General features: G+C 53.7%; 10 protein-coding genes across 10 annotated transcripts; 5 read left to right on the top strand and 5 right to left on the bottom strand.

Moving 5' to 3' along the window:
* Positions 1–140: 140 nt before the first annotated feature.
* PHYSODRAFT_505367 (hypothetical protein) lies at positions 141–1415 on the bottom strand (the record flags this gene model as incomplete). Its single annotated transcript, XM_009529833.1, has 1 exon — positions 141–1415. One exon carries the CDS (start codon positions 1413–1415, stop codon positions 141–143), a length of 1275 nt encoding a protein of 424 aa, XP_009528128.1.
* Positions 1416–2133: 718 nt separating this feature from the next.
* On the top strand, positions 2134–3203 carry PHYSODRAFT_252877 (hypothetical protein; the record flags this gene model as incomplete). Its single annotated transcript, XM_009529832.1, has 2 exons — positions 2134–2184; positions 2343–3203. The coding sequence occupies 2 exons, from the start codon at positions 2134–2136 to the stop codon at positions 3201–3203; spliced, it is 912 nt and encodes a 303-aa protein (XP_009528127.1).
* Positions 3204–3647: 444 nt separating this feature from the next.
* Positions 3648–4890, bottom strand: PHYSODRAFT_332767 (hypothetical protein; the record flags this gene model as incomplete). Its single annotated transcript, XM_009529831.1, has 2 exons — positions 3648–3659; positions 3745–4890. 2 exons carry the CDS (start codon positions 4888–4890, stop codon positions 3648–3650), a joined length of 1158 nt encoding a protein of 385 aa, XP_009528126.1.
* Positions 4891–5180: 290 nt separating this feature from the next.
* On the bottom strand, positions 5181–9317 carry PHYSODRAFT_332766 (hypothetical protein; the record flags this gene model as incomplete). The annotated part of the gene is made up of 5 exons (XM_009529830.1): positions 5181–5515; positions 7308–7821; positions 7897–8205; positions 8287–8371; positions 8446–9317. 5 exons carry the CDS (start codon positions 9315–9317, stop codon positions 5181–5183), a joined length of 2115 nt encoding a protein of 704 aa, XP_009528125.1.
* A 303-nt stretch (positions 9318–9620) lies between these two features.
* Positions 9621–10103, bottom strand: PHYSODRAFT_332765 (hypothetical protein; the record flags this gene model as incomplete). Its single annotated transcript, XM_009529829.1, has 1 exon — positions 9621–10103. The coding sequence occupies one exon, from the start codon at positions 10101–10103 to the stop codon at positions 9621–9623; it is 483 nt and encodes a 160-aa protein (XP_009528124.1).
* Positions 10104–11437: 1334 nt separating this feature from the next.
* Positions 11438–12667, top strand: PHYSODRAFT_332764 (hypothetical protein; the record flags this gene model as incomplete). Its single annotated transcript, XM_009529828.1, has 1 exon — positions 11438–12667. One exon carries the CDS (start codon positions 11438–11440, stop codon positions 12665–12667), a length of 1230 nt encoding a protein of 409 aa, XP_009528123.1.
* Positions 12668–13125: 458 nt separating this feature from the next.
* PHYSODRAFT_332763 (hypothetical protein) lies at positions 13126–13470 on the top strand (the record flags this gene model as incomplete). Its single annotated transcript, XM_009529827.1, has 1 exon — positions 13126–13470. One exon carries the CDS (start codon positions 13126–13128, stop codon positions 13468–13470), a length of 345 nt encoding a protein of 114 aa, XP_009528122.1.
* Positions 13471–14575: 1105 nt separating this feature from the next.
* On the top strand, positions 14576–17447 carry PHYSODRAFT_354709 (hypothetical protein). Its single transcript, XM_009529826.1, has 3 exons — positions 14576–14618; positions 14644–15341; positions 15378–17447. The coding sequence occupies exons 2-3, from the start codon at positions 14717–14719 to the stop codon at positions 16100–16102; spliced, it is 1350 nt and encodes a 449-aa protein (XP_009528121.1). The 5' UTR covers positions 14576–14618; positions 14644–14716; the 3' UTR covers positions 16103–17447.
* Positions 17448–18624: 1177 nt separating this feature from the next.
* Positions 18625–19603, bottom strand: PHYSODRAFT_332762 (hypothetical protein; the record flags this gene model as incomplete). The annotated part of the gene is made up of 6 exons (XM_009529825.1): positions 18625–18799; positions 18840–19003; positions 19086–19229; positions 19257–19394; positions 19504–19551; positions 19598–19603. The coding sequence occupies 6 exons, from the start codon at positions 19601–19603 to the stop codon at positions 18625–18627; spliced, it is 675 nt and encodes a 224-aa protein (XP_009528120.1).
* A 4359-nt stretch (positions 19604–23962) lies between these two features.
* Positions 23963–24559, top strand: PHYSODRAFT_378164 (hypothetical protein; the record flags this gene model as incomplete). Its single annotated transcript, XM_009529824.1, has 1 exon — positions 23963–24559. A coding segment is annotated over one exon (597 nt), but the record flags the coding sequence as incomplete, so codon positions are not given.
* Positions 24560–25941: the final 1382 nt, after the last annotated feature.

The following is a 25941-nucleotide window of genomic DNA, read 5'->3' as shown; positions in this document are numbered from 1 at the left end:
GGCCATTCAAGTTGCAGTGCTTCCGACGGCGCTGCGAGCTTTAATATATTCGCGCGGCTTTCATCTAACCATGCGATCTTTTTGTATGCTGCCATGTACTTCTGCTTCGAACATAGCACCGAAACGCCAAAAAGTCGACCTTACTCGTGCCCTCGGCCGATGATACTGTGGCGGTCGAAGCTGCCGAGACTGGCGAGGCTGCTTTGTCGAGACACGACACTTGAGTAGCAGCTGGAGTTGACGGTCATGGACGACAGGCGAGCCCAGTAGGTGGCGTCGTCATCGTCGTCCTCCTCCTCTTCCTGGTGACCCACGAGTTCCTCCCTCGCAATGGAAACGACGTCGCAGCTCTCGACTGCATCCATGCACGAAACACAAAACGAGCGCTTCCGTTCCAGCACTGTGTATTGGTCGGGTGCGAGCGCGACGACCTTCTTCTTGACAGCGCATTTGGAGCACACCGGCAGCTCGCAACTCGTGCAGGTTCGCCGAATCGACATAAGAAAACTCGAGCTTTTCTGGCAGACTGAGCATCTAGTGGACTCGCGGGAGCTTTGAGAACGATGCCGTCGCGTAGGGGTTACAAAGTCGTCCAGGTCGTCCGCGAACGAGTATATTCGAGAGGACCGAGAGCTCCAGCCGCAGTTCTTGCGCACCTTCCAAGACAGCTTTTTAGCGAGAGCACACGTACTTTTCCGCGCGTAAGCCGACCACTGGGTGGCAATAACCTGAAGCGACATGTTCTTGAGCACTTCGTTCTTCGTCTTAAAGTCGAAAAAACCGCGCACGTAGCATTCTACCGTCGTCGGCGTTTTCTGGCGGTACAGCGCGCACACAGACATGTTGCCGCGCTCGATACTGTGGGAGTTCTCAAAGCTCGGGATCTCCGACAGAATCACCGAATGCGAAATGCTGTATCCGATCCGCTCACGTCCGCGAACACCCACGATCCCTGTGGCGTCCAAGGACACGTAGTCGCGCCCCTCGTACAGTCGCCACTTCACGGCTACCGTGCGAAACGGGTCGTCAAAGCTAGGGGGGACGATCTCGAAAAGCACCTTGCTGTCCCGCACGCTGTCCTTGGTGCAAGCTGACTGAATCTTCATGGCTTCATCGGTAGTGGCCACCGCTCCGTACATGATGTCCTCGAGTTTGCCGTCGATGGTGCCGAGCAGCAGGAGCTGCGGTGTCGCGGGGCAATGCGTCGATGACACAATGCGCTCGTTGTAGATGCGCACGCTGCCTCGTCGACGGACTTCGCGCCACCGCTGAGGGTCGGCGCGGCCGTCCTTAGTCACCACAAGGGTGTTATACTGCGTGATGTTGTGTCCAGCGAGTGTGTCGGCCAGGTTCTGCAGCATGACGCAGTCCTGCCTGGAGATGGTGGGCTCTGGTAGCAAGTGAACGAGCCGCATAGTGTGCTGCGGGGCTCCAAAGTGACTGTGAGCACCCACTTCACCAAGACTGTCGAACGCGTTGCGCTCAACTTCAGAGTTCGTGCAAACGAAGTCATTTCTGAGAACAAATTATAGGCTCGAGGCCAGTGCCTCAGCTGAATCTCACCGGCGTGCCTTCCCTTATCAAAGAAGAGTCAGTAGGCAAGAAGAATAGTCGCCTCGCCCGTGCTTTTGAGCGTGTTTGTCGCCGGAGCGCTCGCAAACATGGTCAACCACCACCGTAAACGTAGCGAGTTCACTGCTCTGCACGGACTCTTCTTATCCGATGTTCGGAGCGGAAGACGAGGGCGGAACAACATCGGACGCTGCGGTCGGTGACGCAGCTGATGAGGGGCGTCGAGATGGCAAGCTGTCCAGTGGGGGCACGCGTGGACTCGTCAGCCCCACCGAAGCTGGGCTGAATCCGCATAGCACCTCGCCATCTTCGGGACATCGAAACTAGTATAGCGGCTGAATATGTTGCGCGTCGGTAGCATGACGCGAGGAGCTGGCCGACAAGTAAATCTGCAAGATCAAAAGAGGAAAAATCCATAAGCGCCTTACAATCCACCCGGCAACAGTGATCTCGATACTCGGAACGATATCCCTCGACCAAGAGTACTCTGTTCAAGAGTTTCCCGCCACGGCTGGTTAACAACGCTCTGGAATCGTGGTGCAACTAGGGCGCCCCGAAAAAATGTCATCACTGAGTATCCACAACCAAAGCTACACCGCCATGGAGACCGCGGTATGAAGCATGGGCGGCAAACGGACGTCGGTGCCAACTCACCATGGCGGGCCATTTCCCTCTGCGCTGACCACCACACTCACCTCGCAGTGCTCACCCACGCACGGCGCTCGAGCTGACTACGTGCCACGCCACGATGCTGCACAACCCTCGCGGAGACGCTGACGGCGCACAACATCGAGCAGTATACCACGCTGCTCGTGACCAAGGACGGTATCACGGACCCGACGAGGTGGCGCGAGGTCCGGCGACGAGATGGAGTGCGTGTCTACAAGGAGCGGGTAGTGGCCACGAGGCAGGGGCCGACCACACCTCAGCTGCTTTTGCTCGGCACCATCGAGGGCCAGCTCGAAGACATCATGTACGGCGTAGTGGCCCCCACCGACGAGGCCATGAAGATCAAGTCCGCGTGCACACAAGACGGTGTCCAAGACAGCAAAGTGCTCTGCGAGATCCTGCTGCCAACGTTCGAGGACCCGTTCCGCCACATCGGTGTCAAGTGGAGACTCTTCGACGCCAAGTGCGACCATGTGTCGCTCGATGCCACCGGGATCATTGAGACGGCCAAGCGCGAGCGTGTCGGCTACAGCATCTCGCACTCGGTTGCATTTTCGGAGCTCCCGAGCTTCGAGGCCGCCCATGGCATCGAGCGCCTCAATATGTCCGTTTGCTTGCTCTACCGACAGAAGACGCCAACCACCATTGAGTGCTATGTGCGCGGCTTCTTTGAATTTCGTACGCAGAACGAAATGCTGGGCAACTTGACACTGCAGGCGATTGCCTCGCAGTGGGCCGCCTTCTCGCGTAAAAGCGAGTGTGCGCTCGTGAAAAAGCTCGCGTGGAAAATGCGCAAGAGCTACGGGTGGAGTCCCGCCTCGTCGAGAACGTACTCTTTCGCTGACGACCTGAGTGACTTCCGGGCCCCTTTCCACGAGATCGTCTCATTTAGCTGCAAGGGTCCTTATCGCGGCTCGATGCAGTGTATGCCGGAAGAGATCAGCGACTTGCAAGGGTTGTAATCGCCAAATTTGCTCGAAATGCTACACGAAGAAACGCGTGTGTGCCGTAGCACCCGACCATTTCACGACACTCGAGAATAAGCGTACATTTTGCTCGGACTGCATCAGTGAGGCGCATAACGCCAGCGCGCTGACGATTGCTCGAGAGGAATTGCTAGCAGAACACCACGAACAAGACGCCTCCAGTTGGAATTCCACCGGCAGGTTGTCTTGGAGCAGTGCCGAGACAGCAAACACATTTTGGATGTCTGCGCCAGCGATCTAGTAGCATTTCGAGCCTGAGTGCAGACTCGTGTCGGCAAACTGACTTTTCCTTTTAAAGTGTAATTGAAGTAACCTGAAGTTGAACCGCAATTCGTGCAACTAAATTCACTCATATATTTTCGGTTTCCTAGTAATTTGTTTGCATAACATCACGTTGGAGGTACACACGCGCTAGATAGGTTACTTCAAGTTCTCAAACCATGGAGCTCCGAGCAATTTGTCGTCGACTGTTGATCCGGCTACTCCACGAGACTGCACTTCGGCTGCTGCGCGATACCGCGCATTGCATGGATGCCCGCGCCATCTCCTGGGCCTTTGCTACGCAAGCATCGCGATATGCCTTCGAGCTCGCGAGCTCCTCTCGCGCCACTTCCAGGGCGTCGCAGTTGGCTGCGTCTGAGAGGCACGTCGAGCAGAAGCTCCGTTTCTTCTCCAGCACAGTGCGGTGGTCTGGAGCCATAATGCACACGAGCTGTTTGGTAGAACACCGCGTGCACACTTGGCGTGAACAGCACTTGCACGTCTTGTGACTCGTGCCGAGGAAGCCGAAGCTCCCAGAGCACACTGCACACCGAGATCGAGTACGCGCCGGAGGCGTCTGCATGACCCATGGTCGCTCATCCGGAAGGGACAGCGACGTCGTGCAGCCCGAGCGCTTGCGCATGCGCCACACGAGCTTCTTCATGAGAGCGCACTTGCGCTTCCGAGCAAAGCAGGCCCACTGGGCCGCGATGGCCTGCAGGGACATGGTGTTGACCATTTCGTTCTGCGTGTTGAAGTCGAAAAAGCCGCGCACGTAGCACTCGACCGTCGTCGGGGTCTTCTGGAGGTACAGCGAGCACACGGACATGTTGCCGCGCTCGATGCCGTGCGTCTCCTGCATGCCGGGGATCTGCGCGAAGGCCACGGAGTGCGAGATGTTGTAGCCGATACGTTCACGCTTGACCGTGTGCGCGATGCCAGAGGTGTCGAGCGACACGTAGTCGCGCTGGTTGTTGTAGAGGCGCCACTTGACGCTCACGTGGTGGAACGGGTCGTCCAGCGTGGGCGCCACGAGCTCGTGCAGCACCTTGCAGTCGACGATGCCATCCTGGATGCACTTGGACTTGATGCGGATTTCCTCCTCCGTGGCAGCCACGGCGCTGTACATGACGTCGTCCAGCGTGCCCTCCACCGTGCCCAGCAGCAGCAGCGAGGGCGTGGTGGGGATGCCGTTGTGCTTGGCGCGCTCGCGGTAGATGCGTACGCCGTCCTTACGGCGCAGCTCCTTCCAGCAGCGGCTGTCCGCGAAGCCCTCCTTGGTCTTGAGCAGCGTGTTGTACTGCTGGATGTTGTGCACCGCCAGCGTCTCGGCCAACTCGCGCAGCAGCTCGGAGTCCTGCTCCGACATGGCCGGCTCGGCCGGCGCCAGCTGCGACTTCATGCTCGTCTTGTCTGCGGAGGCGTCCAGCGCGCGCGTTCAGGGCACGGGCGTTTCGCGCTCTCGCCTCAAATACGATTGTGGGCCGTCCCCGCGGGGCAGCTCCGGCGCGTGGTGGTGGCCATGGGGCCATGGTGACCTCTTAGGCAGCGCGCTCCCTCGACAGGCGAAAAAAAGTTTGTGTGAAACTCGCAGATGAGCCGCGAGCCTCTGTCCGAGAATAGACGCCCCGTTTAACCTTCTCTGTTTTTGTCAGTGAGTCACTTAGACCCGGACACGGGCACTTCGAATTCTTAGTCCGCGTTCATAGCTGTGCGAAGTTTGTGTCGGTTCAGTTCGCGCGCTGAAATGAAGTCGGATCGGGCTGCACGAAGACGGAGCGCGCTTGGCGGGCCGCCAAGTGCGCTGGCAGTGTCGCCCGCAAACATTTGCGCGAAACATTGGGCCGCCTGCCACCGCGGCTGCTGTGGGCGTGGCGACAGCGGCAGCATCGCAGGCTTGGCTGTCGGGAGGCGATGGCTGCCGTCGAGCGGGCGAACGGAGACCAAGCCTGGGCCTCGCTGAGACCGTGCCTTGGTCTCTGCCAGCGCCGGCGTCAACGCACCGAGACGCTGTTGTTCTTCTTGCCCTGGCGTACACGTCAACGTCCGGGATGACCGGCGGTGAGGAGAGTGGCCCCGTCGTCGTTGGCTGCGCCAGCCGGGTTGAGTTGTGGCTGAAGGCGGCGCCCAACCGGTCGGGGCGTGTGTTGAGCGAGTTGCGCCACGCTCGACAAGTGCCGGCGGTGTTGGCATTACCGCCTACAGGTACACCCACACACCAAGAGTCAGAGCAGCGAGTCGCTGATCCGCGAGGGGTTGTTGGTCTTTGACGAAAACGCGTTGAGCCATTGACGCTGACGGCAACTCGCTCTGAGAGCTGAGTCAGGGGCAACACCGAAATTGTACGTACTGTTTTTCGACTGGATACGGGTACCTGCCTAAAACCGGACAGGAGTAAGGATTCTTAAAAAAAACTTCGTGAGCTCGAATATGTAGCGAGAATGCCTTTGCGTAAACAAAACAAAATGCTCTTACACGGACCAACCCAGAGACCATTTGCTCCTTTTTTTCTGAATGTCAACGTCTCTTTTGAAAACCGCCATTGAGTTGACCATCGCGGGACATCTCTGCAAATTAAAAAGTGTTAACATTAAAGAGGCCGAGTCTTCACCCGCCCACCTCGAATCTGCTTTCCTGCTGACATGTTCACTGATGACAAGGCACAATTGTACCGCCAAGCGAGGACTTCAGGATGGAGCTACTGTATAGCCTCGCCTCCCTTCCACCGGCGCCACATACCAGCAATCCATCGCCTGCAAAACACAGAGCGCCGACCAACAGGCCTCCTGATTTAACAGTCTACACACGAATGTTATAACCTCACATGCTGCGAGCCACAATATTGTAGGTCTAGTTGTGGTGATTTTCGGGCCAAAGGAGCACACGCGTAGATATCCACCCTGCAGACAGAGTTGCAGTGGCCAGCTCGAAATAATTTTAAGGCATACACATTTGGACATTGAAGCTAACTGACCAATCAAATGCTCGGAAGCGCTTCAAGGTTGCATAGACTTGCGTGACAGTGTGGTCCCACTGCCACCGCGGACGGTCATCACCTCGGATTCGTGTAATCCACACACCGCTCTACGCCGGTTTGCAACTGGACCACCATCCGGCGCGGAGGACCTCACCTTGGCCGTCATCGAGGTGGCCTTCACTGGACGTCTCTGCATCGACGACGGCTAAGACTCGTCTACCAATCTTCAACTTGCAGATTCATCGGAGACCAGAATGGTACATCCCCTGATAGCCGCGCCACGAGCTCTGCTGGTAGACCCTCCTCGATTGCTCCACACGTTAGATATTTGCAGCCCGCTTGGAGCTCAGCGGGTCGCTCGACGGGACCTCCAGGCAGCCTGGCAGGCTAGAGGCCCTGCATGCACGGCGCGCAGATCGAGCGATGCTCGACGAGCCGGTCTTTGAATTCGTGATCCACTCGAGCGCTTGACACAGCAGCAGCAGATGGCGTCGAGGAAGGCCCTCACACCTGAAGGACGCACGATCTTTATCATATTGAGAAATTGGCGACAGCCTGACCGCGAAGCTGAGTCGCTGAGAGGAGACGTTCACCTGTCGAAACGGGCCCCGTTCGCTTTGTTGCACCAGTCAGCGCAGCAGTTTGCTCTGCTCAGCCTGCCCGTGTCTGCCACGAAACTGAAAAAATGCGAGCCGAGCCTTAAGTGATTTGGAGAGGAAATGTGCATGATGAATCCCGGCAGCTATAAAACGTTGCTGCACGTAGCTAAGCAACGCAACATGCAACTTTTATTTATCGATTTATCAAACTTGCCGACCCCCATGAGCGCAGTTAACCCCGACTGAGGATGCGCAGTGGGTGCGCCTCCGTGTTGAAGACGTACTTGTCGAGCGGAATGAGACTCTCAGGCGCCTGCAGCAAGTAATGGTACTTGAGCGTCTCCGCCAGGAAGAAGCTCTCCATCTTGTTCTCCGCCTGCGCCGGCAATTTTGTGACGTCCAGGATGGCACCGTAGCCGTGCTTGACTTTGGCGTGGGCTTCGAGCGCCTCGAAGATTTCCCAGCCGAACTCGCGATACTTGGGGTTCTTGGTAACGCGATAGAGGTAGAATAGGCTCTCGATCGTCTCCGGCCGAAGGCGATACTTGGGGTCAATTACCCGCATCTTCGGGAAGCTCACAATATCCGGCGATAGGCCCGTCGGCTGACGGTGATAGAACTGGTAGCAGGTCTCCATGAGCTTCTCGGCCAGCTCAAGGTGCTTAGCGTTCTTCGCGTGATCCTCTGTTTCCGATAGCGTTCCAAGCGCTAAGAGTCCCGGCACAAAGCATAGGAGATGATCCATGCGCTGAACAGCCTGCAATACAGAATCCAACCAGGCGATGTGAGAAACCGCATCTCCGCTTTTTGCAAATAGCGTGGAGCCACGTACCGAAAAAGATGGCACCTTAAGTTCCTGCAAAAAGTAGAGGTCGTCTGGAATGGAATAGTAGAGTAGATGCTCTTCCATTCCTCTCACAGCGTCGTCGTACAATTGACGCAGATACTCGTCCTCCTCTCGCTTTCCACTGTAGATGTACACTTTCAACAAATACTCATAAAATGAGTCGCCCAGCGCACCTAGTGTGATCACGCTTCCTCCAGCGTCGAACTTCCCGCGACCAGCATTGAAGTGCACCGGAAACAAACCCGTCTTCTTGTATGAGCCTTCGCGCTTTAAGATCTGATAGAAAGCGTCGCCCTGTGTTGCAACAGTCACATCCACCAAACGTTAGCCGCCAACAAAAAAGAACTGATTTGCTGGAGTCTTCTTTCTTCCCACCATCTCGGCATATTTCGGGTCACCCGTGATGTCTGACAGATACCGTGTTTCTAGCTGGAGCGTACCGATGTCTGCAATGTGAGCCCTGCAGTGACGAATAGCGGTATCTGGAGTGAGTCACCAGAAACGAGTTCAAAGAACTTCGGGAAGCAAGCTTACCGATAGCCAGCCCACGCAGCGAAGCTTTTCTCCTTGGTGTACGGGTTCAACAGTGTGTAAAACACACCCTCCTTCTCGTCGTAAGCAGCTGTAAGAAGGTCCATAAGCTCCTTGGCCTTTTGCTTAAAGATGATATCGCCAGACAAGTCGAAGGCGCTCAAGAGACCGCCCACTTCGCGGATGATCGTTTCAAAGACCGAGACCTTGTTGCCGTCGCGTCCTAAATGTGAGAAGTCAAGCTGGTTGGCAACGTAGTCTCTGGCACGCTGGAACTCATCCTTCAAGTCCATGATCCAGAGCGTGTCGATGCCGTCCACCAGCGAGCAGGCAATGTCGCCCCACACATTACTGAGCTTCCAGCCGTTTACTGGGTCGACCTCGTCTCCGCCGAACGCGTGCTCCTCGTAATTGCCCCACGCAAACTTCATGGCCTTGCGTACGGCCAGACGCCGAGCCTCTTGCTGGTCGGAGGGAACGGCGGTAACAGTCATGTCGGGATCGACCACGTCGGCGACTTCCTCGTCCGCCAGCATCTCTTCCATGGTGCCACCGCCTCCACCTGCGCCCGCAGCGTGATTTACTGCTTCCGTGTCGCCTCCTTCCTTCCCCACTGCTGCTGCCGGACCCGCGTGATGCTCATTGCCTCGAAGATGCGCCTGCTCATTAGTGTCTGGGTGCTGCGAGTCCTGCTGCGTGGCGCCCTGCAGCTCTCCGACGTGCGCCGGGATGCCGCCCAAGTTGGTGGTGAGGATGGTGTACTGCACCCAGAGGAACAGCGCCAGGATGAAGAGGCCGCCGGCGATCCCCACGCGCTTCCAGAGCTGCAGCTGCTGCGAGCGCTTGCGGCCTTTGGGGGAGTACGACGGCAGCATGACGGCGAGGCCAGGAGTGACGTATCGAGCTCCCCGGCAGTTAAAGAATCAGATATCTGATTCCGTAGCCATGTTGTCTCCTAGGGTTCAACACGGAATGGCAAGCATGTCCTCCTAGTCACTACGACGACATGCACGCCACAGGTGAGTGCTTCCCTCACTCACACCAACCATCCAATACAAGCGCGCTAAGACTCAATAAGACACAGCTTGACACAGTTCATTGTTCACACCATTTGCAAGCCCTACTCAGCGCAGCACTTGCAGGCAGCGCCGCTCCCCGCATACATTCTCCATCTATTGCTACATGACCAAGTTGTGTCTCTTGAGGAAGCTCTTCCTCCAGGTAACAGACGCCGTGAAGAGCGCGCTGTCGATGCCCAGCTCCTTGGCTACATCCAGCGCGTGCTCGGACAGCATGGTGCCCGTCACGGGCACCCCCATCTTCTGCATCGAGCGCAGCCACACCACGATGCACTTCTCGGCGTCGTCGCTAAGCGTGAGACCGACGCCAGACTTCCGCAGGCGATGCGCCTTGGCGGTGCCCACCGAGTCGCAGGCCTTCTCGATTTTCTCGCGGTCCTTAATCCAGCCGTAGACGACGCGCTTCTTGCTGCGCTTGGCCTGCACGCTCAGCGCCGGGAAGAAGCGCTCGACGGTGGCCGCCATGTCGCCGCTCTCCTCGAAGTGCTTGATCACCGCAAGCCGCGTCTCGAAAGTCGTGGACGTGCGCACATTCTTCCGCTCCTTGCGACCGCCGCCCTCCTTCAGAGGCTGCCTACCCATCTCCAACTTTGGTTTTTGAATGGAAATCGCAGCTTACAGTTGAAAATTGTGTACACCACATCAATTATAGTTTTGCACGACGGCACCACATGCATAGAAAGAAAAAGGTATATTGATAATTAAAGGTTTGACTCGTCACATGCAGACAGCAAATGCACTGATTTACTGCAATATGTAGTTCATGTCGGACTTCGCGACCAGAGTCTTGCCTTGAGCCCACGCAGCCAGCTCAGCACAGGTAGCACCCGGTAGATCACGACGGTGATGACAGACTAGCAGCGACTGAAGCTTGGCCGCGTCTGGAACGGTCTGGAAGTGGCGGTCACCATGGGAGTTGTGAGCAGCAGAGCGAAATTTGGTTAATGAGGCACGCAGACATGACCTGGCGCGATTCCCGCGCTTACAGCGATCCTCATGATTCCCTCTCGCGACCTTTAGATTCCTCTTGAGGCTCGGTTTCGGAACTGTGATTGGCGGAATGTTAAATGATTGGTAGAATCATATAACTAATTCAGTACATTTGGCACTTTATGGGTACAAGCGAGGATTCATGTCTTGTCGAAGAATATAAAATGTCGCCCGTTCCTTATCGACGCACTTTACTGTACCAGGATAACGATTTATATATCAGGCGTTCCTTATCGACGCACTTTACTGTAGTGCTTCGGTTACGAAGTATGGATAAGGCCGTTGATACAGCCCATGTTTTCTAAACGGTTTAGGGTAAGGGGTATACTAAAATCAAGTAAGAAATCTCAAACATGGTCAAACATGTTGAAACATGGCCAAACATGTTCAGCTTGTGGGACGGGTGTCATGGCCTACAAACACTATGCAATTCCTATGGGCTAAGGTGATCTTCGGCTGCCAAAAGTCGCTTTGCCGGCGCTTTAATCCCTCTGAAGACCGACCCAGCGTTAAGGAGGGAATACCATGACTAGCCATGGCACTGGGGTGAAGTTTGCAGGCTCTTCATGCCTCTCAAATGCCGCTGGTGTCGATTTCGCTTGGACGCTCCCGATAGATTTGGGTTCATTCACCCGCTCTGACTAAAAACATGGGCTCTATCTTTTCCGTATGGATAAATATCGTGACGGTGCCGACACATTTTTTTTTACTTGATTTAAGTATAGGTAGACTGACCGCAATGCACGTATATTGACCAATGACATCTAGATATACCCAATATCGGCCAATGAGCTTGATTAGGTGTAGGGTAAAACGATGCCGACGCCGTGCCGAAGGCACGGGGGCGAAAATATGCAGGGCGTCAATACGAGCCATCAGTCTACTGCTCATCATGCCCTCTTGCCGACAGAACACTCGGAACCAGTATGAGCCTCCAAGACCTCGCCCCCGTCAACTCCCAGCGCGCTCTACAAACCGCAATCAACGCCTTCGGACGCTTCGTCATGGCCCAAGGCGTCTCCATGGACTTCATCGCTGCCTCTCTCGCAGATGATGAGAGTGGGGCTGTGTTTGTGAAGCTCATGGACCGCTATGGCGTTCACCTCGCCTTCGTCGAAGGCCGAGGAGGGAAGCCGCTGGCCAAGAACTCGGTCATGAGCTACTACCGCCATGTAAAGAACTGGCTGCTCGACACCTACCCGACCCACCGAGCCACCATCGAGAAGAAACTACTCAAGATGGGACAGACGCTCGAGCGCCATTGTCTGAAGCGCATCGAAGGTGGAATGGTCAAGAAGGCGCCTGCCTGCACGAAGGAAGACCTACGAATTCTCATGGACGGACTCTACTATGATGCCGCCAGCCCCAAGGACTACCAAGATGCCGCGTTACTGGCGCTGATGTGGTACGCGTTTGGCCGCGCCTCAGACCTGGGGTTCGTGGTGAAGGGAAACCTGTCTGTGAATGCGGATGGCGTTGTGTTCGTCCGGCTCATCCGCGTGAAGACTTCAGACGAGCAGGGCATCTCTCTCTTTCTCGACAAGAACAGCTTCATCACGTGCCCCCTGCATGCGATTGCGATGGCCCTGGTGATGCAGGACGCTCCGTGCGCACAGCTGCTGGATCCTCCGCACCTTGCCGCAAGCGGCGACGAGAGTATGACAGCCCCTGTTGACGTGCCACTAGCTGAAGCTCTTGTTGCCTGTGAGAATGACGACACGCCAAGTGAGCCGCCTCAGAAAAAGCGTAAATTGCCTGAAAAAAACATGAAGATCCACGCCTACGTGAACCGCGTTATCAAGACAGCGTCTGCCGCTCAAGCTAAAGCGGTGCCAACTGCAAACTTGACGTCTCACTCGTTTCGACGTGGTGGGGCTCAGCATGCAAACGGTGATCCACTGCTCAGTGCTCAGTGGATTTTCGATCGTGGTTCGTGGAACATGACGGCTACCAACAAGGCTTTCGCTTACGTGTTCAACACAACCATTGAAGACCAGAAAGTAGCACGTGTTCTCAGCGGGTGGGACTCGAACAAGAAGCCACCGGTTCCAACCCTCTCCTGGTTCGACTCCGCCAGCACTGAGCTTGGGAAATCTTCTTTTCCAGCCAAGCGTCTGCACCCAAGACCCCGAGAAGAGGCGTCACTGAAGTTCTAACTGCCGCGCTGATCCAGCATTTTCCCGAGGTACTCGAGCGCTGCCCGATGTGCCCGTACGCTACCCGGATGCGCGAATGCCTGATGGCGTTGGGTTTACCAAAAGCTCAAGTTCTCGCGTGGAGCTCTGAACTACAGGCGAAGGTGGCACAATAGGATCTGGAGGAATCTCAAGACGACGCGGAGGCATTCATAAGAGAAGAAAAGCTGATCAATCACCAGAACTGCATCATCGGCGAGCTGATAGCCATGAATCGAGCCTTGACCGAGCGGGTCACCCAACTGGAGAGTCAGCGCGACGTTAGTCAGGGTGACTCCTCCACAAGTTTGCCGGCACCGGTGGTGGCACCACAATCGCATTGCGAGGATTCCGCTACTGTATCGAAGTCGTGTGGAAGCAAGGCTCTCCCGAAAGGCCCAGCGGCTATTTGGCTTGAGTGGTACGCAAAAACACCACGTATGTGGGACGTGTGTGCGGATCGGCAGAAAAAATCAGCGTACAAGCACACCGTGAACTACATGAAGCTCTTCTTACCAAACGGCTTCGCGCTGGACCCGTCGGCCCCTGACTACACCGATCAAGTTGTTCGTACCGGAATTGAGGCCGAAGCCGGGGTGTACAGATTTTTCGAAGAGCACGGAGTCAAGAGCAAACGTGGATCAGCTGTACTCAAGCAACTGCGCAAGTTTTTCCTGGAAAGCAAGCTCAACTCTCTAGTAGACGCGTACCGTGCTCGCGTTGCTGTCGTTGGCGTAACGGACCAAGCGCCCAAGGAAACGCAAGAGCTGTTTACACGGAAGTAGTTGAGTTATAGTTTCTAACGTGGGGCTATAGTAAATGTTCTGCACCGCTACACATTACACTTCGATAAATGTATAGCGTACAGCATGTAGTGCGCGTTTGACTTTCGTGCGCAACTGCTGGAACGCCACAGAGCTTCCTAATATCGATCTACTCTTAATCAGCTCATGCATTTGACAACATCTTGCACTGCAGCCGAGGCGGTGTGCTACCACTCTAAATCTTTACTGTAGCCATTTTAATAGTAAAAAATAAGAGTGTTCCTGTCTTAAAGGATATTTTATGATTACCCAGAGGTTACAGATTAAACAACGGTTTTGTGTAAAAGAAGGATTTTATTGTTGGTAGTTAATCGGCTCGACCGCGTAAACACAGCCCAGACTAGCAAAGAAGTGGCGTAATCCGTCTTCGGTACTTGGCTTGTAGACGAGCTCGTCCGAGTCGATGAAGTAGTGCTTGTCGCCCACCGCCGCGCGAGCGATGCAGTGCCAGGCACCCTCTTCTTGGCCAAATGGCCTACCGATGATCACAAGGTGCCTAAAACTAGACCTAGGAATCTTCTTGAACCACCTTTGCGAACTGCAGTTGAACGTGTTGGTACTGTTCAGGTACCGCAGCTGATAGCCCTTGGCGCGAAGCGCTTCATGCAGTGCTTGCATAGAATACGCCCCGTACTTCTCATCGCCATGGGGGGCTGGCCCTTCTTCCTCGGGTGCAGCCGCGTTAAGACGACGCACGATTGGCACCAAATCCTCGACGGTTAAAAAACCCCGGGTTTGCACCGCATTGTTGATCGAGTACAATAGTGTTAGTCAATTGCACAGCAACAAGAGGATTTTTTTTCTCACAGCAAGATGGAAATATTTTCTAGGGCTCTGATTGGCCAGAAAAAAATTGCCCACCTGCAACAAAACTCACGCAGTTTGGCGCGCAGCAACAAGTTCAATTATTTATTCGCCGCGCGGAACTTGAAGAGCTCATGGGCAAGAAGACGAAGCCGCGCTCTTCGCGGTCAAGCCGCGCTCGTACTGGCGCAGCAGCTGCTCCAGGGACGATCCCGTCTAGTCGAGGGACTACCAGCTCCGCCCCAACACAGCCAAGCCTCGGCAGTAGAGCGCCTGACCTCACTAGGCCGGCTCACAGCGAGGAGCTCGTGAGAGCGCCGCGTAGCGGCGTCCAGCTACGACGCCGCTACGCGGCGCTCTCACGCGACCCAGTTGGAGCATCAAGCGTCCGAAACCAGTTATCATGATTGCCGTACAACCCCTACGACCGTCAGAGTTTTCAAGTGCAAGTGAATTTCCGACTACTCCAGCTCCTACGACTACTCTAAACTGCGCGGACCCCCAGTACGTGATCAGCACAGGAGTGCACATAGCACCCAGCAGGATTGCTCGTCTGAACGACCTTAGCCGAATGCTGGACAGCGACAATGATGATCGATGCGAGGAAACCAGACCGCCCGTCACTGCTGATACCGTACCCGACAACAATGCCCGGCAAACACCCGGAGCTGATGCAACTCGTCATGAAGCTGCGGCCGTCATAGGTGCTGCTGTAGCATCCGTCTGTAGATGGAAAGACTGCAAGAAGGTTAACAAATCGAATGGAGGCGGGTCATTTCGCCCTTGCAGTAGGCCGGGATGTGAGCGCGAAGCCCACGCTGCTTGCGTAGCAGCAATGTTGGATGCATTCGGTGCTGGTGGCTCATTTGACAAAGCTACGTGCGGAAGACGATGCTACAACACCCTGGTAAAGCTAGCCGCTACTGCGGCTGCACCTCAAGCGACCGGAAAGAAGCGCGTGCTATGGCATAACGATGGACCTTCGCAAGATGTAAGCTCGTTGAGCGTGCTGATTGACTGGATCGCGAGTGCCGATAATTATGACCGATACCGTGGGGGTGAAGCCCAGACAGGGGAAACGAAAACTGCGCTCGCTCAGCAAATCGTGCACTTGATTTCCATCAAAGGAATTAAGACAGCTCGAACCGCGAAAGATGTTATGTCTAAGATTGCGTCACTGGAGTCGACGTTTCGTGCAGCTGTTGACTGGCTTTCGGCTACTGGGCAAGGAGTGGAAGATGAGACTACACTGCGTGCAAACATTCTGGAGAGATGCCCCGAGTACTATGAGCTATTCGACACGATGCATAGTCGTATAAGCACCCGCGCGCAGCTCCTGAACACCGATCAGCACTTTCGCAAAGATGATACAGAGAGTGATGACTGCAGTTCGAGTGATGAAAGTGCTACCGACACAAATGAGGTTTCGAGTCATGGAGTGAGCAACTCGGCGGCGAAGCGATCGACGTCAGTTCCAATTTCTATCGCTCAACCTCAAACAAAGAAGCCCAAGAAAAATGACTTATCCGGGCACCCGGCTCTTTTCCGATTAAAGCAAGCCCAACTAGACCAGCAACGCGATATCCAACTTGCTGAACTGGACGCCCGAAAAAAAGAGCTCGGCCTTCGTGAAAAAGAGTTTCTTGCACGCCAACAACAACTGAAAAATGAAGACCTTCTTGCTGCGGCACGGATTGGCGAGGCAAACGCTCAAGCAACAAAACTCCGCGAAGAGGCAGAGCACTGGAGCCAGCAACGCAAAATCGCGCTGCTTCGAGAACGAAAATGATTGTTGGATGAGGGCATCTCATCCGACGAGATCGACCTTCTGCTACCGTTACGTCCGCAGCTCGAGTAAGTATGCCAGGAGCTGCTCTCGTCTTTCATGCCCTTTTGCGTTAACAGGGAGGGGTAGATTCAACTCGTCATCGTCGTCCAGTCTGCCCGTCATCAATCGTTCGAGTTCAGCTTGCCAGTCACGTGGAATCGGCTCCGCAATCAGAAGGTTGTGCATGATGGCCGAACAGGTGACGTAGCGAATCAGGCGTCTCATGTGCTTTCGTTTCTTGCTCATCTTCACCCGGATTTCACGTAAGTAGGGGAACCGCATTTTTAAGAGCCCAATACAATGCTCGCTTTTGATTCTAGCTTTCGCAAGTTTGGTGTTGAAGTACTTGTGGCGCGAATCCATTTGAGCCTTCGGGGGGTTCTTAAATGCAGGGATCATGAAGGCCGATACTTGAAAAGCCGAATCACCAAGCAAGTATTCGTTGGACTTGAAGTGATCACCAGGATGAAGCACCATTGGACTGTTCATCCAAACTCGGTTATCGTGAGTCGATCCCGGCCAACCAACAACGATGTTGCAAATTCTTGCAACATCATCACACGTCACCAACCCATTTACGGAATAGGATACCTTTCGGTAATAGTAATCTTCGCCATGGTGGCGAGGCTTTGAGGCAAGAGAAAATAGCGTTCCATCCGTGATACCCACACAATTCACGAAATCATACTTGTCTTGCATCCGCTGCGAAATCATGCGACGCTCGATCTCATCTGGCCAAGTGATCACGGCGTCCTCAAGCTTCATGATGGCAGTTGAAGCTCGAAACAGATAGTTGTGAACAGAGCCACTTGCAATTCCAAGGAATTGGCCCACTTTGGCTCCGGAGTTGTCGTTTCCATAGGGGCCAAGAAACTTTAGGAGTGCAAGAATGTGAAGCTCGGCGCCGCCACGAAATGGTTTGTTCCCCTTTGTGAAGAACACTGGATCATCTTTCACTAACTCCACCAGGCGATAAAACACGTCACGATCTAGTCGAAAATGGTCGTGGAACTCAGTGTCATTCATGTAATCATGGTCGCGCAACAGCTTCAGCCAGCGATCTTTCCTCCGTCGGTATTGCGCCGGACGATCCAGATAACGCGTCGATTGAACGCGCTCGAGTTCCAGCTGCCAGTAGTCATCTAGCTCGTCCTCCAACGAATCAGCGTCGCTGAGGAGGTCGCGAACCGTTGCAGCAGCGCTCCGTTGCTCTGTGATGCGACGCAGATCTCACAGCTCCTTTCCGCGCGCCGACAACCGCGGCATCCAAGTCCAAGCCCGCGAAGCGCATGTATGGTGCAGCAAGCTGTGAGCTGCAAACTGACAAAAGAAATCGTCTTTGTTGCTGCAAACTTCGATTTGGGGTGCTCAATTGACCCAACGCTGATTGGTCAAATATATTCATGCAGAAGGCTCTACAAAATAAAATCCTTCTTGTTGCTGCGAAATTGACTACCACTAATCCACAGAGAGAATGTCTCTCGGATGTACCGCTCTGATTCTCACACATTGGACCGCCCCTAGTCCGTCTACCCACAATGGATTGCATCTCTGTTCGTGGAAGGTCTAGCAAATCGCCGGACGTGAAGAGAGACGCGCACCAAAAAAAAGACTCCCCACTCTTACTAAGCACTGACGTGAATCGCTAGCAAATCGCCGGCGGGGTGAGCGCAAAAGCAAAAGTGAGAAGGACTGCATCGCTGCATCGAAGGCGACGAGCGCTAACCAACCGTGTAAATTTCAATGCTTTTAATACAGTACAGCTAGATGAACTCTCGAAAAATGAGAAATGTATTGCGTTTTTGTATGTTACACAGCGCTAATGCTGCTGTTTTAATAACCAACATGCAAACGCTTAAGTTGGTAATAGCGGCAGAATTGCAGGTGTCAGGCTGTTACTGCCTGACACCTGCAAGCCAGGATTTGATCTGGCACTGCTGGAGCAATGCGCATTTGACTGCTTACCGCCTGGGCACCATGCCCGATGTGCATGATGTGTCTGCTTTTTTTAGCCAATCCCAGCTTGTAGGCACTCTGTCGGCCGATGTCGGCACCGTCATGGAATGGTATGGTAGAATAGCATCAAAGTTCGGACACACCAATTTTTGCATTGCAATATGACACTAGCAATTCACCTATCAGAAGCCTTTGTCGTACTGTTTGGACAAATGGGAGTGCTCCAAAGGTCATGTTGGGCTGTTAGTAACAAATCGGACAATTCGGACATATTTTGTCCGATCCTAAAACAAATATTTGATATGATCTTAGTGAAAGCAAGACAATCTCATATTTTAAAAATACCGTGCTCGTTCGGACAGATATCGATTTGAACAGGGATCTTGCAATGCAGGAAGGTCGCCATCAGAAGAGCGTTCACGTCTTCCGGTCTCAATGCTCCTCGAGCACAACTCTGCAGAAAAACAATGTCCATCCGCTAAATATAATAAATATTTATTTAACTGTAATACTGCGTGCTACCTCTCTCAATTTTCGCTTCTCCTTTCGCGGTATCGCTGGTCCTTGAACGCTTGGCCGTCTCCGCTTTCCTCCAGCTCTTCTGGTACGGCGATGTCTCCCCTCAGCGTTTCTTCTCGACGCGCAGCTTCTGCAGCATCTGCCCCGCGGAGATCGCTGGGAGCGCTTGAGTTGATGGTCGTCCTTCCCCATCAGTCCGCAGGCCAGCGCCAATCGCTTCCACGTCGGCTTGCCCCTCCTTAACTTCTTCGTCTGGTTCGGCGGCCTGCTGCTCCTTCCTTCTTCGCTCAGCGCGGCCGCGTCGACAGGCCCGCCCTCCTCCTGCAGCAAGGGCAGCTCCATCTCGCGGGCCTGCATCTGTCGCGCCATCGCCGTCTCGTCCAGAGTCTGCAGGACTTCTACGCGTCCTGCAGCACCGGCGCGCCGCCGTCCACCTCATCGAGGTGCTGCTGCTTCCGCCGTACTGGACCGGGGACGCAGCTGCAGTCCAAACCCACGCCACCGCCCAGCTTGTACAGCCGCGGATAGACCAGAAGGCCTCCCCCCGAGACCACAGCCGCATGTCCTGCTCCTGCTCCTGCTCCTGCTGCTGCGCGTCCGGGTCTTGAGCCAACTTCACCGCCAACACCATCACCTACACCAACGCCGCCAGCACCGACGCTGCTGCCAACTTCAACGTGAGCAGCTCCGTCGACTCCATCTCCTGCACCGCCTCCGCCAGCAATGTCACCGCCGCCGTGGCTGCCGACACCAGCTCCGGCGTCGGCAACACCGCAACCTACTCGTCCGCCCTGCTGTCCTGCATCACGCCCTTCTCCTGCTCGAGCTGCTGCCTCGTTGCCGTCCAGCCTGTTCTCCCCCTCCTTCACTCAGCCGCCATCCTGCACGGCGTCCTCGTCTTCATCCTGCTCGTCCAGCTGCTGGCCCTGAGGGCCCTACCAGCAGCGGACGCCCCGCCCGACGCCAATAAGCTATCCACACCGCCATCGTCCTTCCTGCAACTCCTGCTGCTGCCAGAGACCGAGCATCTCCCCGAGACCGAGAGTCACCACTTGCCTTTTTGCTTTGTGGTATTTTTCAGTGTGCCACATTATCACTGTTAAAAATAATATATCAAATTATAGAATTGTCCGAGCCTAATTTTCGGACATGAATTTGTCCGAACCTGCACGGTATGGACAGCCCAACCAGGATTAATTCGATGCACCTGATATGTGGCGCACATGAAGTAAAATTATACTGAAATCAAGTAAAGTCATTTAACAATCTCAGAAATCGCATGGTTTCTTGAAATTCACGTAAAGCAGAGGCTTTTTCGGTGGAGTGGCAAACTACTTCAGTAGGATATTGGTTTCCAGAGCTTAAGAGTAAACGTTAAGTACGAAGGTGCCAGCTCTGAAATGTTTGAATGAAGGAGGAGAGGGTATTTGCCGATAGCGGGCAACCCGGTTTTCTAGTTGCTATGCAAGTAGTTTGTGCAGCAATATTTGATCTATCTACAAAAGCGCGGAGGATGTTTGGCGCGCTGCGACCAAGATAGAATAATGCTTAAGTCTAATACACATTCAGCAGTATGCGGCTAAGATAGAATGCACAAAGGCGAGAGGATGATGAAGCGAGGCACGGTAGGTAGCGCGGCGTCGGATGCAGGGATCTCGTGTCAGCAGGGCGGCCTCTATCGCTGGGAGTCAGTTGGATTTCGAAAATGGGCGGATACGAGAATGCTAACACTATCGACGATTTCGTTTTAACTAAACACATAAAAATGTTGACCGTAAATTTGAGTCGTTATTTACGAAGTTGCTAACATCCTCTAACTAGAGGATTGGGCTGGTAGTGCGCCTGAATATGCAATTTCGTCGAAGCAAACCAAAATTGTTCGGTTAAATGAACATAACTTGCCAACATTTGATACGCATCTGCTGCGCCTGCTTCGCACTAACGTTGCCGCAAAATTATTGTGATTTTGGCAATATCAGACGAGATTTGCTGTATTTATAGCGACCACCTGCTAGATTTACGATAAATCGAGGTGCATAAATTGGTGGAGGCCTAGAATTACGCTAAAAGCACCACAATTGCACTTTTGAAAGTGCAATTGTGCCTGTGCAGCTGCAATTCTGTCGACTTTTATCCACAAGCACCTGCATTGGCCCCAGAGGTCGCAAATGCTGAAAACCGGTTGTCCGTATCTGGCCGTGCCAACCTCGAGGCATGATTCGGCTGTCCGTGGATTTCATTCGACCAGCCGTGGCTGGCCGGCATTTTGGCTTCGGTTGGCCGTAAAACAGCTTATTTTTTTTCGTACCAAGCTATTTCTACATTTGACTGGTGATACGAATATTATTCAACGCTGGAGGACTCAATACCGCTTCCTTTAGCCACAATACTCATTGTCAACGTCAAGAGCAGTCCTTTTGGCTATAACAATCGAAGCTAGAACAGCTAAAGTTGATATCGCAATGAATCTCGGTTATCCGCAGCCGGCCGTGGTGTCCGGCCGGACAGCCGCGGCCACGGCCAAAAACTATCCGTACGGCCACGGCTGGCCGTTTGCGACCTCTGATTGGCCCAGTACACCACCGTCCATGATCCTCAGCACATCCAACCTCTTATGCATAATTGCCGTGTGTCTATGGCTGCTGACAGGCCCTCCCAAGTCGATATATATATGAGGAGGTGGATTTATGCATAATTTTAGCAAGTCGTGTATCTTCTTTCACACATATATAGGAGCAGGCTTTGCCATATTTAGCGTCTAAAATGGTCGGCAAAATCATTGCGAAGCACAATAATTTCTCCGAGTAATCATAAGAAAACTTGTATGTAAATTTCCGCATTGAATGATGTATACTAGATATTGATCGACCATCGGCACCCAACGTTGCCACAAAATTAATTTCTCCGAGTAATCCTAAGAAAAGTTGTATGAAAACGCGGTGCAAATGATGAGTGGTCTGCACTACAGAGCGCTCGTACGACCACCACCTACGAGCGGTGTCGCGGTCCTCAGTTCAGCTTTTTCGGTCGCTGCAGCAGCCAACCCCCCCGTGCTCACGGTTCAAAACTCCGCTGCTGTGGTGCCGAACTAGCTGGACTCACCTCGCCGCAGAACCACCTAACGGACCGACACTCAGACCCCCCCCTCCCCTCCTGCGATGCTGCTTCGCGCTCTGAGAGCCCCGAGTGACTGATCATCCCAGGAGTTCGAGGCTCAACGAGCACAGCGATGCGTACTGCAAGAGGTACTTCAGCTTCACCGAGGATGAGATTCGCGCGCTCAGCGCAGCGCTACATTTCTCGACGTCATCACCCGCGATAGAATCAAACGCTACAGTATCGAGGCGCCATGCAGCTTCTTAGATTGACATACCCAAACGAATAGTACGATCAGGAACTCGGACATCACTACTCTAAGCAACATATTCTACTTTATGCTGCTCTTTGTGGTCAATGGCTGCCTACTCTACTTCGACGCGCCGTTATGACTTTAGACGCGCAGTCGAATCGTCGTCATCCTTGTGTGCCTCGCTGGGAGAGGCAAGGACGTCACACGGATTAGGGGGGGGGGGGGCACTTGAGACTGGATGAGGTGGTTCGAGTGACTCGAACCACCGCGACTCGATTCGAGTCGCGGTGCTACATGTACCTGTAAGCGCCATGGCGGCCATGGTGCTCAAGGGGGAGATGCAGGATGGGAGTAACGAGCCAATCAGAAGGCTTGTAGTCTCGCGAAAAAGCCTTACGAGTTTCTCGGGAGATTCCGTACTAACACGACTCCCCTCTTACGAGTTCGGGAACATAGAGAGCGGTGGTAGAGTGTCTTTGTCTCCAACTCGTAAAATACCAATTTGCTAACATCCTCTATTGCCAAAATTTTTGTTGACCGGTGGAGATGCTCTTAGAGCGTGTTCGCTACGCTAGTATTGTGGCTTTCATCCGTTTTGGCAAATCGGGTGGTCCAAGATCCGATACATCGGGCCCGATTCGCTGGAGGGCTCCGATTTAGCAGGAGGGGCCGTGTCTGTTAGAGTTACAAGTGACTGTAGCCACTTGTGCGTGTAACCCTGTTACACTTCATAGCACTATGACCAGCTAAATCACCTGCGTGATCATCTACGTCCGCTACAACCTCGATATGAGAGGGCCCAGACATGTTTTCGCGGCGGTCCCTTTTGCCGGCGTAAAACGGCATTTCTGGCCCCTGCTCCGCAACTCGCAGCCCCCTCTGTTAGAGGTTCGAAAGACTTTCTCGTCCTTGGTGTAGATACACCAAATGCTACATACATTTACGATCACCACGACGGGTGGTCCATAGAGACTTAGGATTCCTATTGGCTGAAAGCAGCATCTTTTAGCCAATGAGCGACATGCATAGCATTGGAATTCCGCCAACCAGCCGTTGACAGATTCTCAGTTTAGAATATTACATTTAGAGGAAGTCAGAAACATAAAACAAAAATAGCAGTTCTCATTTTAACCCAAAAACATTATTTGGATCTTTTATTAAGATTAATCTATACTCGGAGGCCCGAGTATAATTAACTCTAATTTAAACTAAGCTGGGTTTGCACAAAATATGCTGACACATGCAGTCGATGTTGGTGTTGCTGAACTAGTAACGAAGTCAGAAAATGGTGAGATGAAGAAGTTTACTTTGGATCGGGTGTTATAAGTTCCGAGCGCTCGATGGAATTTGTTTTCGGCAGGAATTGTGAGAGACCAGGGTCTCACAGAGGTGCAGGATCCGGGTTCGGGCGCGTACAACGTGTATGACGGTGATAGGTTTCTGTTGGCTGCAACGCTGCAGCCGAACAACGTGTAGAGCTTCCGTAGTTACAACTCGGTTACGGAGGATGGCTCTCGGCAGGCGATGCGCGCTACAGAAGTCGTGAACTTCACGAAGATGGATGGGCTAGCTGATATTCGTGTTTGGCACGCCCGACTTGGGCACACGAATACTCAATACCTAAAGTCAATGTCGTACAAGAGCATCGTTGACGTTATGATGCCGAAGAAACGAGAGTTACCCATGTGTGAGACTTGCCAGTTAGCGAAGCCGAAGCGTAAGAATCGCATGAACTCGCCGCATCGTTGGATTAGTGACCCTAACGATTTGACTTTTGTTGATTTGTTGGACCCTATATATATTACGACCCGGATGAACGTTCATCCCAGGGTCCTTTAGGGTCCTCGGGGCGCTTTATTTTAGGCGTTCACGGTAAAGAGTCGGACACATCGTCCAACATTTTCTGAAAAACGAGTTTTTGCCCCCTGTGTAAACGTGTGGCGACGATCGCAATTCTCGATTAGCACAGAAGACGTCGGACACAAGTACAACCGCAAATGGAGGGCTACGATTGGGGGCATTTAAAAGACCAGGTCCGCCAGATTCGCGAGAACACAGTCACAGCTCGCTCCCGAACCACCTATCAGAACTCCTACTGTCGCTTTCTCGCGTGGCTTGCCAAGAATAAAGCCGATCTCGTCGCACCGGAGTTTGCAACCCGTCTTGGAGACATTGCCGCGTACTCCCTCCAACAGCTACGGGCGCATATCAAGGAGGTGATCAACCAGAAGCCGCGCATCGACCCTTTCGTCTTCGAGCTCCTGGACGCGGAGGTCTTCGTCACCTGGCTGATCACACTCCAGCGTAAAGACGGCGGTGCACTCAGCTACTCTGTTCTCAACACGCACAGAGCAAGCTTGTTCAACCTGTTTCGGGACTTCGGTCATACCATGAGCAAGACGCTCGAGTCGGAGTTGACCACCTACTTCAAGGGGCTAAAGCACAAGCTAGCTAAGGATGCGTCCATCGGAGCCAGCGAGATCAAGACAGGCAAAGACCCGCTGATGTTTGATTTATACAGCTTTTTGTGTGGCAAAATGCTTACTCTTCCTGGCAAGGAGATGGCGTTTTCTCATGCATACATGGTCATTGCCTGGAATCTCATGCGTCGCTCGTCCAATGCCTTTGGGATCCGACACTCGCATATGGAATGCAGAGGCGATGCACTTCAGATGTACTTCGCGCACATGAAGAACGACCAAGGCGGTGAACATCCAAGGGATCCTCGGTACATTTACGCAAACCCGCTCCAGCCTTCTATTTGCCCCATTGTTGCGCTGGGATTATACTGGGCGTCGACATCATTTGATTCAAGCGACCTTCTTTTCCCGGGCAACAATCAGTACGAGCGGTTTCGGAAGTGCTTTTAGCGTTTGCTAGCTGAGGAAGGTATTGTCGCCGAATTAAAGCGCCAAGGGCTTAATCCTAGAGAGCTGGGTACGCACTCAATGCGGAGAGGTTCCGCTACATTTTGCTCTTCGGGCTCGACGGCATGACCGTCGTCGACCGCGGTGCATTTGAGAGCTGGTTGGTCGCTTGGCGGCGTCCAAAACACCTATCTACGCTACGAAGCTGCGGGTGAAATGCACGTTGGTCGGGCAGTGGCTGGGCTGCCTACGGAAAGCTACAAGTTCTCAACACTTCCGCCCCACTTCAATGTGGATGACGAAGGTGTTCAGCAAGGTGTCCGCTTTATGTTCCCTGGACTACCCGAAGGGTTAAAGTTAATCGCTGAGTATTGCTTAGCCTCGCTGACTTACCATCACGCATACTTGGTACGTGCAATATCACCGAAGCATCCCGTTCTCGAAACGCCACTATTTCAAGATCCAGCCCTGCTGTCATCTCTTGCCGAGCGAGTGCAGTCAGGTGACGGGAGCTCCGAAGCTCGCATTTGTTCAACTGGCGTGCCGCCACACGTGTCCATTTTGTGCGAGATGAAGTGGCTGATGGAAAACTTGGTCGGTGCCCTCACCAAAATTGAAGCGACACGGGTGGATACAGCGAAGGATATTATTGCTGAGCTTGAAAACGAGCGATTGGTGCGGGAACTGTAACCTACGATGGGCTCAATGAAGCTATAACGGCGTGTGTTAAAGATTGCGCCGTTGACGAGCTTCTGCAGAAGCTGGCAGCACCTCCAGAGCACCTCACAGAGCAGCTCGATAACGACTTCGAGCGCACGCCTGCGCATTTTTGGGGTGGGAAGTTTTGTCGCGTAGCCGAAGATTTCGAGATACCTGACTGCTCTGTTCATCACATCTGGGTGCTGTGGAGATGCGGCAATAAGTCCAAGCAAGAGCCGCCGCTGCGCTTGCTCGACGGACGTGATATGCCAGACCGCAAGCTTCAAAAGCGACTGAGCGAGCTTAGGTACCTGATGACGCACATCGAGCGCAAGTATACCTCGACTGTGCTGAGAGCGTTGCAGTGGACCGAGAAACCGCACACTCGCGAAAACGTCGGTGCGGCCAGT

The sequence above is a fragment of the Phytophthora sojae genome, assembly GCF_000149755.1.
Source record: "Phytophthora sojae unplaced genomic scaffold PHYSOscaffold_5, whole genome shotgun sequence".
NCBI lineage: Eukaryota > Oomycota > Peronosporomycetes > Peronosporales > Peronosporaceae > Phytophthora > Phytophthora sojae.
The sequence above is the reverse complement of the archived record's forward strand: the minus strand, read 5'-3'. Positions and strand labels throughout refer to the sequence as shown.

Excerpts from the sequence above, each read along its gene's own strand:
- PHYSODRAFT_354709 (XM_009529826.1), top strand. The coding sequence starts at position 14,717 with ATGATTGCCGTACAACCCCTACGACCGTCAGAGTTTTCAAGTGCAAGT. Across the intron at positions 15,342-15,377 it reads GCTGATTGACTGGATCGCGA|CCCAGACAGGGGAAACGAAA; the intron begins GTGCCGATAATT and ends GTGGGGGTGAAG.